At 36.9% G+C, this 18,324-nt stretch overlaps 1 protein-coding gene across 2 annotated transcripts in view; it reads left to right on the top strand.

Annotated features, from left to right (window-relative positions):
- Svep1 (sushi, von Willebrand factor type A, EGF and pentraxin domain containing 1) overlaps positions 1–18,324 on the top strand; it is a 169,960-nt gene that overhangs the window by 88,212 nt on the left and 63,424 nt on the right. For both annotated transcript variants that reach the window (XM_076845691.2, XM_076845690.2), the window contains exons 14-24: positions 973–1,081; positions 2,655–2,819; positions 3,372–3,605; positions 6,038–6,199; positions 7,454–7,615; positions 11,140–11,301; positions 11,667–11,758; positions 13,336–13,432; positions 15,175–15,288; positions 17,154–17,267; positions 18,023–18,224. In XM_076845691.2, the coding sequence (XP_076701806.2) occupies positions 973–1,081; positions 2,655–2,819; positions 3,372–3,605; positions 6,038–6,199; positions 7,454–7,615; positions 11,140–11,301; positions 11,667–11,758; positions 13,336–13,432; positions 15,175–15,288; positions 17,154–17,267; positions 18,023–18,224 (1,613 nt within the window). The remainder of the gene's footprint in view (positions 1–972; positions 1,082–2,654; positions 2,820–3,371; positions 3,606–6,037; positions 6,200–7,453; positions 7,616–11,139; positions 11,302–11,666; positions 11,759–13,335; positions 13,433–15,174; positions 15,289–17,153; positions 17,268–18,022; positions 18,225–18,324) is intronic.

Below are 18,324 nucleotides of genomic sequence, written 5' to 3' on the forward strand. Positions count from 1 at the left end.
GTTCTGCAGGCAAACACAGTGATAAAGAGACATTCAAGGGAGGATGGACTGGGGAATCTAAGATGGGTGGATAAAGACGTGGAGGCGTGAGAGGCTGAGCAAGTGTGAGGGGAGTTGGGGTCGATGGCTTGTGGACTCTGATGAAGTCAAGGGACTGGTGGGTTCCTGAGAGTAGGAGAGGTGCAGTTACTGGTACTAATACCTTCTGAGGTTGTGACAGGGGAGTGAGTGTCCAACGATGGCTGGAAGGTAAGAGAGAGGAGGAAAGGAACTGAAAAGTCAAGGAGACAGAAGCATCAGCAGGGAATGGGAGGGTAACTCAGCATGGGAAAACCCTAGAGATGACTGCCACCAAGAGACACAGTGAGTGTATCCTTGGTGGCATTTGCTTAAATCCTATGAGGATTTAAGGAAGTATGAGGACATATGACTTGGAAATAGCAATGAATCATGCGGATGATTCCTCCACTCTCAGGTCTGCCCAAAATTCCAATATTTTAGAATTGCTAATATTTCCAGAATCATTTTCTGGAAAATATTCCAGAAAACTGAAAAGCTGGGTTTCATTTTTAGCAAAAGGGAAAGGAACATAATGAGAAGGGTAGGAAATAATAGATTTGCCTTTTACCCACTGTGAGCTGCAGAAGGACAGAGAAAGTTTTGGGGCTTGGGATGGAAGGGACTGAAGAACTAATGGAGTTGAAGAACTATATGGGGTGAAAGTTTAGAGGCAGAGCTATCCCAGGAGTCCCCAGCTTCTTGTGGTCGAGAGAGACAGAAGGTATAAGGCTAATCTTGGTGGTCAACAGGCTGTAGGGGAGGAGGCAGAGGAAGTCAGGAGTCTTTTGAGGAACATGCAGAGCTCTGACCCATCCTTTCCTGCTAATGAAGATGTGAAAGGCAGAAAAGCACAGGACTCCGAAGCAAACAGAGATGCGATTTTCACTTGATCCTCTTCCTTTTTGTTTGCAGGTCCCATCATTTTGCAGTGATGCTGATGACATTGACTGCAGGCTGGAGGATCTGACCAAAAAATATTGCCTAGAATATAATTATGACTATGAAAATGGCTTTGCAATTGGTAATTACATTATTTAGCATCAGTAGTTTGCAAGACTGATCCATAAAAATCAAACAATTCCAGAAGAGTGAAGCAAACCAGAAACTCAAGTTTTATTAATTTCTTCACTGAGTATTATAGAATGGCTATATAATTCAATAGTGTACTTAATGATCATTATGTATATATTAAATTTGATCATCAAATAAAATGTTTCAAAATATTGGCCAGAACTCTTCAGGGTGAGAAAAATGTAGTTATAATGTGATGGTAGAATTCAATAGTGAGAGGCCAGGTAGGGTGGCACATGCCTATAATCTCATATAGGAGGCTGAGGCAGAAAGATTGCAAGTTCAAAGCCATCCTGAGCAACTTAGTAAAGCCCTAAGCAACTCAAGAGAGATTCTGTCTCCAAACAAAGTACTAAAAGGTCTGGGGACAAGCACTCTTGGATTTCATCCCTGCCACCTCCCCAAAATATTTCAATAGTGATATGATATTTTAGAAGAGAATCATAGCAGTTGTAAAGAACTAGTAGCAATTTTTATATGACATTCAACTAACATTTCAATTAAACTATTAATTTAAAATATACATAGAATTATTGAGATTCCTCACACAGAATAAATTAAGATTCAATTATTTGAGTTCATATACCATTAAGTGGAATTTGGAGCTTTTCTCCAAGTGGATTTTGAACATTTTTATTAAGATTCTTCCAAAGTATAATATATCGGGTTTTTTTTTCTATAATAGTTACATGATACTTGAGGGAAAATGTTTAAGTAAAACAATAAAAATCTGAAAAATAATTCTTGTGTACAGCACATAACTTAGATCAATATGGCCAGGAAGATTTTAATATTCACTTATTGGTTTTAATAATGGCTTGACGTTGGGCTAGATGATTTCTAGATCACAGGCAAACCTACGAGATAAGACTCATCTCCATTTATAAATAAAAGAACTGAAGTTCAAAAAAATAAGAATCATTTGATCAAGATTATGCAACCATACATCCTATGTCAAGAACTCTGAACCCCGGGTCTTAACCAGATCAACATCAGGGTATCAAAAGAATCCCAAGCATCTATGCGTCCCCCTATGTAGTTGCATCCTATGAATACTTAACTACATGTTGCCTCTGGAAACTACCCAACCTTTAAACCATGGTATGGATATTGTAAATAAGCCCCACAAAGGACACCTGTGCATGTACATTGAGTTCATAAAGCCAATATGTTTTTCCTTCATTGGAACAAGCCCTAAAGGGAAATAGGAATTGACTGCAATTCTGCACCCACCCTTTATTTACCTATAGTGTTAGGATAATTTACTATTATCTCAAAGATAGGATGGTATGAACGCTTAGGCACCTTCATAGGTTCCCTCCTTTTGTGCAATTCATTGGTAATCTAAATTACACATGAAGTGCCCCAAAATCATAGTAGACGATTGTAGACCAAACCCTATATGTAGTGTGTCAGTGGGGCATTTAGCATCAAGTGCAACTGACCTATGACCTAACATAAGAACCTAGATGCAGATGGAGATGCAACTGTAAGATCATTTGTTCCTCTGCCCCGACTGTCAGGACCAGGTGGTTGGGGCGCAGCGAACCGGCTGGATTACTCTTACGATGACTTCTTGGATGCCGTACAAGAAACACCCACAGGCGTCGGCAAAGCCAGAACTTCCCGGATTAAAAGAAGTGACCCATTGTCTAACCAAAAAATTAAGTTAATTTTTAACATCACAGGTAAGGATAAACTTGTCTATTTGGATAGGTAATATGATATGAATTTTTTTATTCAAAACCTACTTCTTAAATCTGTCAACTGTTATCATTATTAGGAAATGACCCTGGATTGAAGAATTGGGGAAAGCATAATTAACTCAGCTTTGCCAGCTTCCCCTCACCACCACCACTAGTTGAATATCACAGATGTATTCTAGGATTCTCGCAGCCACAAGCACCCTGTTTTGTTCCCATCTTGGCATGATGTACTAAGGCAAAATAGGAGAATATGCAGCAATTTAATATGCTATTGTTAAGAAAACAAACCAGCATCTGAGAGAAGGATTAAAACAAATTATATTTCTCTTAATATTATCCATGTCCTAGTGGTTTCAGGGTATAGCAGTTGGATTTATTTTGAATGAATTTTTCCCTGAAAAACTTTCAACATACCATTTCTTTTTGGTAAAAATGAACTACAGGTGGCTTCTGGAAACACCGTGTGTGTGTGTGTGTGTGTGTGTGTGTGTGTGTGTGTGTGTTATGTTTTATCTTGTTTTGTTTTCATCTCAGCTAGTGTGCCATTACCTGATGAAAGAAACGATACCCTTGAATGGGAGAATCAACAACGACTCATTAAGACATTGGAAAGTATCACAAATCGACTGAAAAGGACCCTCAATAAAGAGCCCATGTATTCCTTCCAGCTTGCATCTGAAATGCTTGTAGCCGACAGCAATTCGTTGGAAACGGAAAAGGCTTTTCTCTACTGCAGACCGGGCTCAGTGCTGAGAGGGCGGATGTGTGGTAAGACTCTTCCCTGTGATCATAGATACTCCATGAACATTGGGTCTGGAGAGATGGGGAAAGCCATTTTACAATGCACAGAAAGGAATATTGATGTAAAACATATCACTATTATTGTATGATTGTTATTATTACTATTTTGTCCCCAAGATCTAAGTAACCACTATTGATCAGGACAAGAGATCTGTTTTAAGTGAGGGACTCAAATCTTATTTTTATTTATAGATTTAAAAATCTCACAGCTTTGAGCAGTAACTCTGATAAAAAAGCTTTTTGACCACTTCTGTATGCCAGACGAGAGCTCTCAGGTTTAATCCTTTTTAGAACCTCTAGGATGCACCACTACTATTAAGCACCCATTGCAAATGATAAAAATGAAGCCAGAGAGGCTGAGAACTTACACATTAAGACAATAAGTGGTGCAGCAAAGTTTCCCACTCAGTAAATTCCAAAGTCTTCACTTTTTTAATTGAGGTAAAATTCACGTGACATAAAATAAACTGTTTTAAATTGTGCAGTTCAGTAATATTACATTAGTGTCTGCAACCATCACCTCCATTTCCAAAATATTCTCATCATACCCAAAAGGGACCATATACACATCAAGCAGGCACTCCCCACTCTCTCTCCACTGAGTTTCTTAATCTTTAACCCCTCTTGTAGACTGCCAAGATCTGGACAATCCAATCTGTTTCCCAACAGATCTTCCCCTAACTGATCTCAGTCCACTGAGCTGAACTAGAATGGCATGCGTCTTTGTGTTAATCTCTCTGTAGATGTGGCTCTTGTGTCCAGTCCAGAAAACATTCTCCAGCAGTTCTTATCACCATTCCAAGAGCTCATCTGGGCTTTCCATACTGTTACAAATTCAGCCCATTAAAATTGTCATTCTGAGCCTGCTCTGCTTTCCTCCCTGCCTTGTGAGAAAAATCAGGAATTGCTTCTCATTTCCTAATGTGGTCTCCAGACCACCTGAGTCACCATTACCTAATGCATCTTGACTCAGGCCTACCCCAGAACTCATGGGTCCAACACCTTGGACATGGAAGCATGGGTATCTGCATTTTTAATAAATACTTAGATAATTATTAAACACTGACATCTTAGAATTACCTTGGTACTGCTTTCATCTGTCCTCTCTGTACGAACTTTGATAGCAGCCTTTTCAGAGTCGAACCTTCCACTGTGGCCTAGGATTTCTGAGACACTCCAGACCTCCAAGGAAGGAAAGTTTCTAAAACTGGCCTGTTTCTTTGGGGTCCGTGACTCTGAGGATACTTCAGATACTTCATACTGCCGTCAGGAACAAGGGGTGCTTTAGTTCACCTGTTTTGGTCTCTCGGAGTGATGCTGAAGTGGATTGGTCGTGGGTTTCATAACTGGTAGCATTCAGAGGAAGAGTTAAGAAAATCTTTTTTAATATCTCAAAGCCTCAGATTAAACATTCATTGTTTTATCTTTTTCTTCTGGGGGCTTTCTCTCTGTTGGCTGTGTATTTCCATGATGATCTGGTTTATCAGAGCTTCCCCCCACCCACCCCCTCCTTCCACTCCCTTCCTCTTCTCTACTGGTCTTTCTTCTATTTAATGATTGCTTTTTAAATTGGTGCTTTATAGATGTACGTAGAGGTAGAATTGACTGTGGTATATTCACTTACGTACATAGTGTGATTTTGCCAAATTCATTCCACATTTTCTCCCTTTTCCTGTTCCTCCTTCCTCCCCCTTAATCTCCCTCCTTTACTTTTCCCCTTAATTGACTCTAGATTCCACATGAGAGGAAACATTTGACCCTTGACTATCGGAATCTGGCTCATTTCACTTAACATGTGTTCTCCAGGTTCATTCATTTACTAGCAAACACCATAATTCCATTCTTCTCTATGACTGGGTAAAACTCCGTTGCATATATATGCCACATTTTCTTATTCCATTCACCTGTTGACAGGCACCCGAGTTGGTTTCATAACTTGGCTATGGTGAATTGGGCTGCCATAGACATCCATGTGACTGTGTCACAATAGTATGCTGATTTTAGTTCATTAGATCAATACTGAGGGGTGGGATAGCTGGGTCATATGGTGGTTCCATTCATAGTCTATTGAGGAATCTTCATTCTACTTTCCAAAGTGACTGCAGTCCTACCAACAGTGTATGAACCTTAGAGCTTTTACTCATACTTTAAAGCCCGATGATGGAAGCCCTAAACTTGGTCAATAAAAATTGCCATCTTCTGAAGAAAAACTTAAACTGGATACTACTAGCTTCAAAGAATACACTTCTAGAAGTTTACCTTGGGAGTAAATCTCTGACAGTAAAATTTAATCTGGACCTGGAAGCATGTGTTGCTGTTTTTGTCTCTTAGGAAAAAAGAGAACAAGGGTGTCTTGGCTGTGGTCCTTTACTTAGTGCTACTTGTCTGTTTATCCACAGTCAATTGCCCTTTGGGGACCTATTATTCTCTGGAGCATTTCGCCTGTGAAAGCTGCCGCATGGGATACTATCAAGATGAAGAAGGGCAACTCGAGTGCAAGCTCTGTCCAACTGGGACCTACACTGAATACCTCCATTCCAGAAGCATCTCTGAATGTAAAGGTAGAGGTTTAGTAGACATTTTGCTCAGCATCAGCCTGAATTTTGTGTCCAGTTGTACAGGGAAAAAAGATTTATCTACCCATCATTTAGTTTATGGCTGAAGCTCCTGTAACAAAAGACATATTAACAAGAGAAGAGCATGCACATTTATTTGATGTAAGCCTTGTGTGACACAGGAGCCTTCAGAAATGAAGACCCAAAGAATCAAGGAAACCAGTGTTGTTTATCCTAAGTTTGATGAAGAAGTGGATAGTTATAGAGAAGTCTGATTGGGCAAAGGGGTCTGACTGGACAGTAATAAACAGAGGGCACTTAGTAAAGTCCAGGTTCTTCCCTGTGTCCTGGTGTCTTCAGATATAAGAACATTCCTTCCTCTAGTATAGGGTGGGCATAACTTACATAAGGCCTTATGACCTGAGTCAGGAAAGAAGGGCAAGAGAAAGAGAGACCTTGCTGCTTCTGTTATTTTCTCAAATTCCTTCAACTTCAAATATTCAGGATGCCAGGGTTCCATATTCCATAATAGGGGTTCTAAGCACTGTCACAATTCAGAAACCTAAATGGCAAATAGGGTAAAATAAAGAGCATGCCTGAAAGTAACTTTATTTATTCTTTCTTTTAATGATAAGATGTTACCTGAATGTTTTCCACATTATAAAGAAATCCATGTATCTATCTTTCCATTTGGAACTACTCCAAGTCAAACTCTAATCCACATTCACTGATTAGCATGAATATTTTGCTTAAATCTCCCATTAATTAGTAGAAAGGACTTTAATAACACTTGGCACTTGGTAGATTGCTTTTTCTTAAAATAGTTACTTGACATGAGGAAATTAATTCTTTATTAAATTGTTATAGGGTCCTGTTATTGCTACTAAAATATGCAATATTTTCCACATATTTCTACTGTTGGAAACATGGGGGTTTTTTCATAATTAAGGTTACATAAGATACACTTAACAAAGAATTTCAAAATCGTCCTTTTTTGTCATTGTTGCAAATGCAGGTGTGGATGTTTAGTGAGAAATATAAACTCTGATGTATCGTTAGATAATTATAAATGCACCAAAAACATATTAATGCTGAAAATCAGAGTGATTTGGAGAACGGAGGGAGGAGGAAAGGGGTGGAAGAGCTCTCCGTGTCCCTCATTCTGTCCTATATTAAAATGCAGAAAACCCACTCCTGCACAGAGCTAATTTTATGCAACGTAATATCATCATTATTAATCACATTACATTTTCTTTTTAGCTCAATGTAAACAAGGCACCTACTCATCCAGTGGGCTTGAGACTTGTGAATCATGTCCTCTGGGCACATACCAGCCAGAAATTGGTTCCCGGAGCTGCCTCTCATGTCCAGAGCCCACTTCAACCGTGAAAAGAGGAGCAGTGGATGTTTCTGCTTGTGGAGGTTAACAAAGCTTTAGACACTGATCTTTCTTTAAACCTACCAATTTTTATGCATGGGGGGGGGGGCATTTCAGCAAAACTGTATGCCTACTATATGCGAAGGATGTAAATAACCTGGATTTATCAACATGTACATATAAACACTGAGCTAGTGATATTAGAAATCCAAAGAAGTACAAAAATTGGTAACAGACCTCAAATGATAATAAGCATGTGACTTCATGATGTGATGGAAATACATCTCAATTAGGAACTTAGTTTCCTCATTTATGAAATGATGTCCTGTCTAGCATTCCTCAGAATTCTGAATTAGATTCTTCTATGAATCTAACATGTCATTCCTTATGATGTGAAGATTTCCTGATTGGTGGTTTACTCTGGCTCCATGTTAGAATCATGGACACATTTATATAAATATTTTTAAAATACTGAAGCCCAACCTCCACTCCCAGAAATTCTGGTTTAATTTGTCTGGGGCAGAGCCTGGGCACTGATTTTTTTAAGTTTCCCCAAGTGACTCTAAAGTGGAGAGCTGCTGATTTTCGTTCTCAACCATAAACAGAGAAGGCTGGTAGAACACAGATAGCCCTGTCCTCAGAGTTTTGATTCAGTCAGTCTGGGAAAAGACCCGACAATTTACATTTCTAACCAATTTTCAGGTAATGCTGATTTTACTAGTCCAGGGAACACATGTTGAGAAGCACTAGCTTCAAGAGGTTAGCATTCTAATTTTTAAATATTTCAAATTCCCTACTGAATATAGTTATCCAAACAAAAACTCCTAAAGGTGTAAATTAAAAAAAAAAAAGATGAAATCTTAGACTAACAATGAAACTAGGCCTGACAAAGTCAACCTGCTGCCCAAAACTCCAAAAATTTGCGACTATTTTGCAAAATCAATGATATGAGATTAAAAATAAAAAGTTGTTGTCCTGTCAGTTAAAAAAAAAAAAAAATGTGGCCAGGCTCAGTGGCTTAAGCCTATAATCCCAGCAGGAGGTGGAGGCAGGAGGATTGCAAGTTCAAAGCCAGCCTCAGCAAAAGCAAGGCCCTAAGCAACTCAGTGAGACCCTGTCTCTAATAAAATACAAAATAGGGCTGGGGATGTGGCTCAGTGGTCAAGTGCCCCTGAGTTCCATCCCTGGTACTCCCCTCCACCAAAAATTGTTGGCCTACCCCTGCTGTATCACTGAGGACAGAAAAAGGATTCCTAAAGATGATTTAAAAAAAAAAAAATTATATGTCTCCCCATTCGCTACACATTTATGTAAAAGCCTAAGGTCTTTGGCAGTCCAAGATCAAAAAAACTGTTCCCTCCTTGAATGACTGGTGTTTTTGAGAAGCCAACCCACTGGCACACACCTCCTACCTCCTTTCCCTCCAGCCACACATACAGCTGGATCTTATAAGAGACTGAGATTCCTGGAACACAGGGTGTGAGGAGCCTGTGTGTGTGGTAGGTGGGAGGGGTGTGTCCAGTATTGCATCTTGGGAGATGTAGTCTTCACAGGTGCCACAAGGAGAAGGTAAACATACATTGAATTATAGGTTCTTATATATGCCATTTGTTTACATGATCTCAGTATAGTGGGGTCATGGCAGATAAAACTCTTAGACCTGAGGAATTAGGCAGGTAATGTTCCTTGACCTACTATTTCACTGAAAATTAAGAAAAAACTTTGCAGGGACCTCATTGAAACTCATAAACCATGTCTGTTATGAAAAAAGCAGCATTAAATTTCTTTTATTTAAAGTCAGACAAAACCTCGCATTGTGGTTAAAATAGATCTGCTGGAGACCTTTAATTTTATTCAATATACAAACTAATTTTGGAAGAAATTATGCAGTAAAACACTTTGTCCCTACCCCTACTTCTTCCAACCACAACTCAGATTTTTTAGTGAAACGAGTTCATATTTGACAAAATTTTTTAAGCTTTCTAAATGAGGGTTGAGGTTTGTCTAACACCAAATTTGTAATTAAGCCATTATAATTCCCAGAAAGTCTCTAAAGTTCTGGTAACTGCCTCCATTTCTCCTAATATTCTTAGCACGAATTTAACCACAGTTTGCCTATCATTCCTGAGATCTGAGAATAACAAACCTCAACACCCCTGTGGTACTGGATAAACACTGTTTTACTTTAAATTTAAATATGCATGAGTTCTAAAATGGGCCCGCATGTATTTCTTCTTAAATTTCCTCTCCTTTTCTTTTCCTTTCTTCCTCCCTTCTTCTGTGTGTCTTTTTATCCCTTTTCCTTTTAATGTCTTTTGTATCGATTTGTTTTTATAAGCATGTTGTACAGCTTACTTTTTTGCTTAGATGTCACTTTTTGCATTTTTTAGCAAGTGGGACATAAAATATTATGAATAAATATGCAATTATATGTAAGTATATTACTATGGTAAAGTAATATATTTTTATGCATTTTACATTTTTAAGTGACCTTTCATTTTTTAATGACCTACTTCTTAGGTCATTAAAGAGTCTTTGGTTTATGCCTACAAACTCAAGAGTCTGAAATTTTGCATTTTTTAAAAAATAATTTTTGTATGAGGAATAAATCCCACCAGTTACTTGTTGTTGCTGTTGTTAGCATACCCATAAGAGAAGGAAAGACTATTTTTGAGTCACAATGATACAGCCTCTTATCCTGGCGCTCCAGATTAAGTTAAAAATCAGGCTTAGGTTGAACAATATATAAAAATAATATATACAAAATAACCACAAAATACCCCCCGCAATAAATAATAGACAACTATATAGGAGAAGTACAATTTACAATAAGTATTTAATAAGAGCAACTTCATTTATCAGCAAAGTGTAGTGCAATTCCATTTCCACCTTCAAATTGAAAAGGAAATTTAAATAATCACTGTCAATGCTAACAAACATTCAGTGTGAAGAGCAATTTCATATATTGCTGATGCAAGTGTAAGTTGGAACCTCTTTTTCTAAAATGATTTGGCATTACACATCAATAGCTTTAGTTTTTTGTTTTTAATATTTTTACGCCCAACTATTTAGCTCCTCAAATTCAGCTATTCAAATTCAACTACTGAAGTTCAACTGCTATCCCAAGGAAATAATCAGGACTGTACACAAATATTTATGTAGGAAATTTCAACATTATTTATTATCACAAACAACTGAAAACAAATCTAACGTCCAATAGTGAGGGAAATGTTCGATCAATTATGGTCTGTCAAAGGGATGCGAAGTTATTTAATGGTCTAGGGAATGATTTGGGAAAAGTTTGCAATATAATGATAAGTGGAAAAACTGGAATACACTATCCCATGACCAATTCTAATCTTTATTGAGTGAATGAGTGTTATTAAATACAGGAGGAAACAAAGCAAGCTCTTTCTCTTGAGTGACAAGATGGTGTGGGTATTAAAATGTGAAGGGTTTATATTAGTATAGTATTTCAGTAGCTTTCTTACAACACAAAGTAAAGCAGTTCTTTTAAACGTACAGTGTGTTGTTCTATATGCACAAATGGCTTGTTTTTCTTTTGCAGTACCTTGTCCAGTGGGCGAATTCTCTCGTTCTGGGCTAATGCCCTGTTATCCATGCCCTCGAGACTATTACCAACCTGATTCAGGGAAATCTTTTTGCCTGTCTTGCCCTTTTTATGGAACTACAACTATCACTGGTGCCAGATCTATCACAGATTGTTCAAGTAAGTTGTGATACTCCTTTTCTTACAAAGCTCATGTTGGAGACTTGCTTTTATTTGTCTCTATGGTTGCGTCCATTCTGAATATCACTATTTTCAGTAAATTGGGGTGTCTCGAGTTGTTAAATTGTCTCTTTAAGAGCTTTTGATAACAATGACTCAAAGAGTCATTTTGGAAATGTTGAACTTGGTACCGTCCAAATGTCCAAGAGTCTAGGATTTAATGACATGTATCTATCTCCATACTCTCCTGTTTCCTCCTCTGACAACCAGAATCTTAACCAGAGTGTTTAGATAGACTCTACTTATTGGCAACATCTACCACACATTGACATCTTTTTCTAATGTTTTCCTGTTAATTTTATTAGGTTTTAGTTCAACTTTCTCAGCTGCAGAGGAAAGCATAGTGCATCTGACCTCTCTTGGACACATCCAAAAGAAGTATGAAGTCAGCAGTCAGGCAAGTCCATTTGCTTTTCTTTCTTAAAATTTTTATTAGTGGATCAAGATTCTATATAATGGTGGAATTTCTTTCAAAGTCTTACATGAGTACAATATAATTTGGTTAATTTCATTCAACAAGTCCATTTTCTACATATAAAATGTTCTGTAGTGGAATGCTTGGAAAATAATTTGTCTTTTTACATGTCACAGAGAGGGAAACCACTGGGGTAAAATGAATAATTGCATTTACTCATGACTCTCAATAAGAACTTTCAAAAAGTGAAATACTAGATGTCCTAAGTACCAAAAATGGGATTTCTTCCCAGCAATATCTGCTCAAGAATGTGTAGATGTGGGAGCCTCCTGATTCACTAAAAATTAACACTGGACATAAGCAGAGCCCTTCATTTGAAAAGGGGCATCTGGTTTAGCCAAATTTCTTTTCTGAAAGACGGGAAGAATTACTCAACTTTCATGAAAAACTATTTACATATTTTTGCAACAAAAAAAAACATTTCTTGGAATAAGATGTGAGTTTAAACAATTAAGAAACATAATTTGTGAGCATAACTAAACCAATTGTTTTCCACATTTGTTAAATCTGGTTGCTTTAGTAGATTCTGCCATAACTCTCAATTCACCTTGCCCAATGTCATGAGTTCCTTGACATTTGGTTTTTTTGGATAACAAGAGTATATTCCTTATTTCAACTTCCTACAGCCTAGTCCAAACATGACTTGTTAAGGTTTTGTAAGTCATGTTAAAAGCTAAACCTAGGGCTGGGTTTGTGGCTCAGTGGTGGAGTGCCTGGCATGTGTGAGACACTGGATTTCATCCTCAGCACCACATAAAAATAAATAAATAAAGATATTGTGTCCATCGACAACTAAAAAGATTAAAAAAAAAAAAAAAAAAAAAAAAAAGCTAAGCCTATTGAACACTGAAATTTGCAGGAACCCCTAAATTAGGGACTATCAAACCCAGAGGCATAATAGAATCTTCTGGCCAACTTTTAAAATTAATAACATAGAGATAGCACTCTCAGAGATTCTGATTTAGCTGGCTTGTGTTGGTGGTCTGTCTTTCATGTATTTAAAGAACATTTCAAATGGATTCTAATGTGTAGCCAGCATTTAGGGACATGGTTGTCTGGGCTTACCAGAACATCATTCAAGAATAAAAGTATTGAGCCAGGCACAGTGGCACACACCTGTAATACCAGCAGCTCAGGAAGCTAAGGAAGGAGGATTTCAAGTTCAAATCCAGCCTCAGTAACTTAGCGAGGCCCTAAGCAACTCAGTGAGACCCCGTCTCTATATAAAATATAAAAAAGGGCTGAAAATGTAGTTCAGTTTAAGTGCCCCTAAATTCTATCCCTGGTGCCAGCCAAAGAAGAATAAAATATTGTTTATGCAGGATACACATGCCTATACATCAACATTATTCAGGCAACAGTCCAGCTAGCTTGAATGAACTCACCTGAAGTAGGAACCAGTCATCTGTGTTGCAACCTTCTTTTTCCCAAGTCAGGATTGCTCTGAAATGAACAGAGAGAAGATTTTGTCTCTGATAGATTTCTTTTCCATTTGGTAGGTTTTCCATGAATGCTTTCTAAACCCTTGCCACAACAGTGGAACCTGCCAACAACTTGGGCATGGTTACGTTTGTCTCTGTCCACCTGGGTATACAGGTAATGTAGAAGAAGGCAAATTTTAATATGTTTTATGTGAAATCAGTGTGTCATATAGAATCAAACTTTGAATATTAAATATATATTATATAAGATACTTTAGACATATCAGTACAAAAATAAATGAGGTAAATAAATAAGTGCCAAAAGTATACATACCCTGCAAATTAGTTTTCTTTGCACAGTTTGGAAGAAAAACAAGGAATTATCTTCTCAATGAAAAATTCACATCATAACTCATGATTTAAATTGGAACACAATCCCAGAAGCTGTGTCCAAGGGTTTCATTCTAACACAAATTAAATCTGTGACACTCAACATAGAACAGATTGTCCACGTAGTTATTTTCAAACAAACTCCTAGTTTCATGTGTTACAAACTAGTGGTAGAAGTTCTCATAAATGACCATGATTTGTTGCTTTGGTTCTGTCTTTCTGGAAGCTGTGCTTAGGAAAACAATATGGCTTTGGACCTGATTATATAGGAATTCTATAAGAATTATGTTTTCTTGCATTTTGGTTCAAATTACAGCTGAGTCCAGAAAGATACTGTTTAAGGGGAAAGGAATTGTACCTTAAAATGACTAATAATTTAAAATAATTCCCTGTTTTCTTCAAAAGTTTTCTGCATTAAAAAAAAATGTGCAATGAACTTGAAAATTTTTTAATGAGAAAAATGGTGTTTAAATAAAAGGATTCACCACAAAATAGCAAAGAAAAGTTATAAAACAAAATAGAATCAAGAGCTAGCAAAAATATTGTCATTCCACTTATTACAGCAAGCTTGGGAGAGGGTGAAGTTTTATAAAAAATTGTTGGCCTGGCCTGATATAGTGAGGCATACCTCTAATCCCAGTGACTTGGGAGGCTGAGTTAGGAGGATTAAAAGCTCAAGGCTAGCCTAGGCAACTTAGTGAGACTTTGTCTTAAAACAAACAAACAAACAAAAAGGGCTGGAGGTGTAGCTCAGTAGTGAAGCATTTCTGATTTCAATCCCCAGTACCAAGAAAAACAATTTTTTGTCCTCATATTCCATAGGAAATAATAAATCTTGTTTGAGACTTTTGTAAATAAGTGATGATTGAGAGAGGTGGTTCTCAAATATTAATATGCACCAGAATCATCTGGTAGGCTTGCTAAAACCCCAGAGGTTCTAGCAGTCATAGAATTTCTGGTTCAGTAGATCTGGGGTATAGTTAGAGAATTAGCATTTCTGTTATATTCCCAGATAATGCTGATGCTCATACTTGGAGACTCCTTGGTGTAGAGGAAGAGCTTGGGTTTCCAGGAGAGGTAGCCCATAGAAAGCCTGAGTGTACCCTAAAGGAAAATGCAGCCCACTCTCCAGCATCTGGCATGTGAGCTGAGGTCTGACAGGATTTAGCTCCATCTTCACCCCTTAGCAAGGTGACCTTGGTAGCAAGAACACAGGACTTCATATTTTTCACTTTGAAATTAACATAAATCCTGGCTCTAGTTTATACTTTAAGTTTTCCCTCCTCCCTTCCCCGAACACCCTTCTGATTTGGAATCTTTTGCTATCTTCTATGTACAAGGTATCTTAAATATGTTTAGAAAAAAAAGTAGTGCTTCCCTTGAATACTTAACTAGAAGGTAGTCCTCTCTTCACCACTAACCCCTCATAAATTTAGATTATTAAGATGGTAAGCTTTAACTGATCATGGTTCTGTTTCTGTTAACCCCTCTCCTTGATTGTCCTTCAGTGTTTGGTTTACATTTTAGGTTTAAAGTGTGAAACAGACATCAATGAATGCAGCTCACTGCCTTGCCAAAACAATGGAATTTGTAAAGACCAAGTTGGAGAATTCATTTGCGAGTGTGCATCAGGTTACACGGGTAAGAGAAACGTCCTTGTTTTTGCAATATAAACCTTGGTATCATTAATATTTCATCACTGAGTTAAAATGCATTATTCAGATATATTAATAAGGTAAAAATACACTGAATAGGAATATTTTCTATTCTTGATAGACAGTGAGAAAGTGTTTTCATTAGGCTGTTATATAAGAAGAAGAAGAAATCTATTTAACAGTCTGAGATTGCTCAAAGTTTATAAAGTAGGCAAACCTGGTCCCATCTTTGCCAGCTAGATGGGTAACCTTGAATGAGTTGCTTAACTTCTCTGAACCTGGTTTGCATATGTAAAACTGGAAGTCATGAAATGAGAGAAAATATATAAAGACACATAATGAGTCCTTCTGTAGCTCCTCACTAGTACTTTACTGAATTTATGTAGTGTATGTTATTTCTGGGTGTCATGTCTGTGTGCACATTTGAATGTGTGTGGGTAGAATAATTACTAGCTGGACTTTGGGCACTTGCATTATTATGGACCAATCTGTCTTTCCATTTAACTTAAATGAGTGCATAATGTTTTTTCTTTTATTTGTAGCTATAAGTGACAGTAGAATCTATTTTGATAAATTTATACAAACATAGACTATATCTTATTTCCAATTGGGATCCCAGTCTTGTGGAAGGCATATGTTACACGCATGTACCTTAGTTAAATCAGAGTTGAAGCTTCCAATTCCCTTCCCCACAAAATAGTTCAATTCCCTGTTCAATCGCATTAAAATTATTATATTAATAATATAGCCTCATCAAATAGAATGTACAATACATTGTTATGGAGTGCACTGAAATAATCTAACCCTCTAGTACTCTACCTTGCTCATAAAATTCTTACTATACTAAAAACATTTCTGAATATATATTTTAATTAAGGTTGGCATGTAATTAACTTTCTGTACTTTAGTTAAGTTCCATAAAAATTTTAAAACATTTCCAAGAAACTACATCTAATAACTTTATAATCTAAAAATAACTTTTATGAAGAAATGAAAAATCACTCTAATTTGTGGTAGTAATCATTTTTACCAACTCGTCTATTTTCTGTATTTGAAATTCATGCACATTTTCTTTCCTGTACTCCCTCCTACTCTCTGGGCTATGTCCGTATGGTTTCATCTCAACATATGGTATTAAATGATGCAATTCTGTTATATATTTCTTTACCTAAAATTCCAAATCTCAGGTAAATGAGCTGTAGGGTTGAATCCTTAATTAAAAGAAAAAAAAAAAGTCTTGTGGCCAGAGTGCAGACATGTACTATGAGAAAAATAGTGTCAATCTTCTAAATACATATACATGTAAATATGTGTGTGTGTGTGTATACACACATATATATTTACTATACCCTAAATGTATGTGCTGTTTATTAAACATTAAATTTATTGTGTGGATTTACTGTAAAAAATATAAAGTACTCACTATGGTCTGCATGAATGTGCAGATTTTTTTAGATTCACTCTTCTCAAAAACTGATTTTTATTGGTGAAATTTTCTCTCAGCACATTTTCATGTTATAAGATATATAAATGTTTTAGATATGTAGTTCCATGTATTGTAAGGTTAAGCATCCTAAATTCTTCAAACCAGAGTCTTGAACTTGAAGATTTATGATTCTAGGTTCATTTCTGTACCTATCCTTGGAAATGTCACAGACCTCATTGGGTCTCCATTTCTACATGTTAGTTTGTATTTCAACATACTTGGCAAAGAGCAAAAATGTTTTACAAGCTTATTAGCAATAATTCCCACTTGCTCAATTCTTGTACCTCACCAACTTGCTTGAAAACTATTAGTTTTAATGTCCTTTCAGGTTTTCCCCAGCTCAAAGATTGTATCATTTTTTGCAGGTCAACTATGTGAAGAAAATATAAATGAGTGTAACTCCAATCCTTGTTTAAATAAAGGAACCTGCATTGATGAGTTAGCTGGCTATCGCTGCACCTGTGCAAAAGGATATGTTGGTAAGATGTTCCCATTCGTCCTCCATTATCTTAAGATCCTGTAAACAATAAAAATTAATGCATTTACTAACATAATATATAAAAGTTATTTTCAGATTTTATGAGTATACTGTAATGATGTAAGAGAAAGTCCTCACTTTTGAGGAAATATACACTAAATCAAGTTTGCAATTTACTCTCAAACAGTTCAGAAAAAAGGAATATGTTTATTTTTGTGTGTGTGAGTGCATGTGTGTGTGTGTGTTTATACTAAGACAAACTTTCAAGAGGGAACTAGAAATAAATCATGTAAATATTTACAAATGGACACTAATATATACAAAATAATACAATTGGGAAATGGATATCACAGATGAACACTAAATATTGTGGTTAAATACATATATACTTAACTGATGAGGAAGAATTCCAAGAAAGAAAATGACCAGGGAAGGATAGAGGCAAAGTCAAAGAAACAGAGACAATTTTTGAACTAAATGTATTAATTTTATTTTTTTTTACATTATCACCATTGGATGTCCATTACTAACCTTAGTTTCAGAAAGAAGATAAAAAGAGAGAATCATCAAACATTCAGAGTCCTAAAATGACTCACAAAAGCCAGAGTTCATGACAGAATAGATCTCCAACCCATGATTGGCCAGTGGCTCTGTGGCCTTCATTCTAGACCTTCAGAAGTGGATCCTCCCAAAAATGTAACAGAGTGATCCCAGGGAGTAACCATCTGGGCTCTTTCTCTTCCTCATCCATCCCAGGCCTGCACTGTGAGACAGAAGTCAATGAATGCCAGTCCAGCCCATGCTTAAATAATGCAGCCTGTGAAGACCAAGTTGGGAGCTTCTTGTGCATATGCCTGCCTGGATTTTCGGGTACCCGCTGTGAAAAAAACATCGATGAGTGTCTCAGTCAGCCATGCCAGAATGGAGCCACTTGCAAAGATGGAGCCAATAGCTTCAGGTAAAAGGCCAAGTCTGGACTTTTTACTATTTATTTTCTTTACTCTTTGGTCATTCTGTAGTCTTTATGGCGTATGACTGTGAGTCCCAAGTCAGCCATT

This window comes from Callospermophilus lateralis, chromosome 2, assembly GCF_048772815.1.
Source record: "Callospermophilus lateralis isolate mCalLat2 chromosome 2, mCalLat2.hap1, whole genome shotgun sequence".
In the NCBI taxonomy this organism is placed as follows: Eukaryota; Metazoa; Chordata; class Mammalia; order Rodentia; family Sciuridae; genus Callospermophilus; species Callospermophilus lateralis.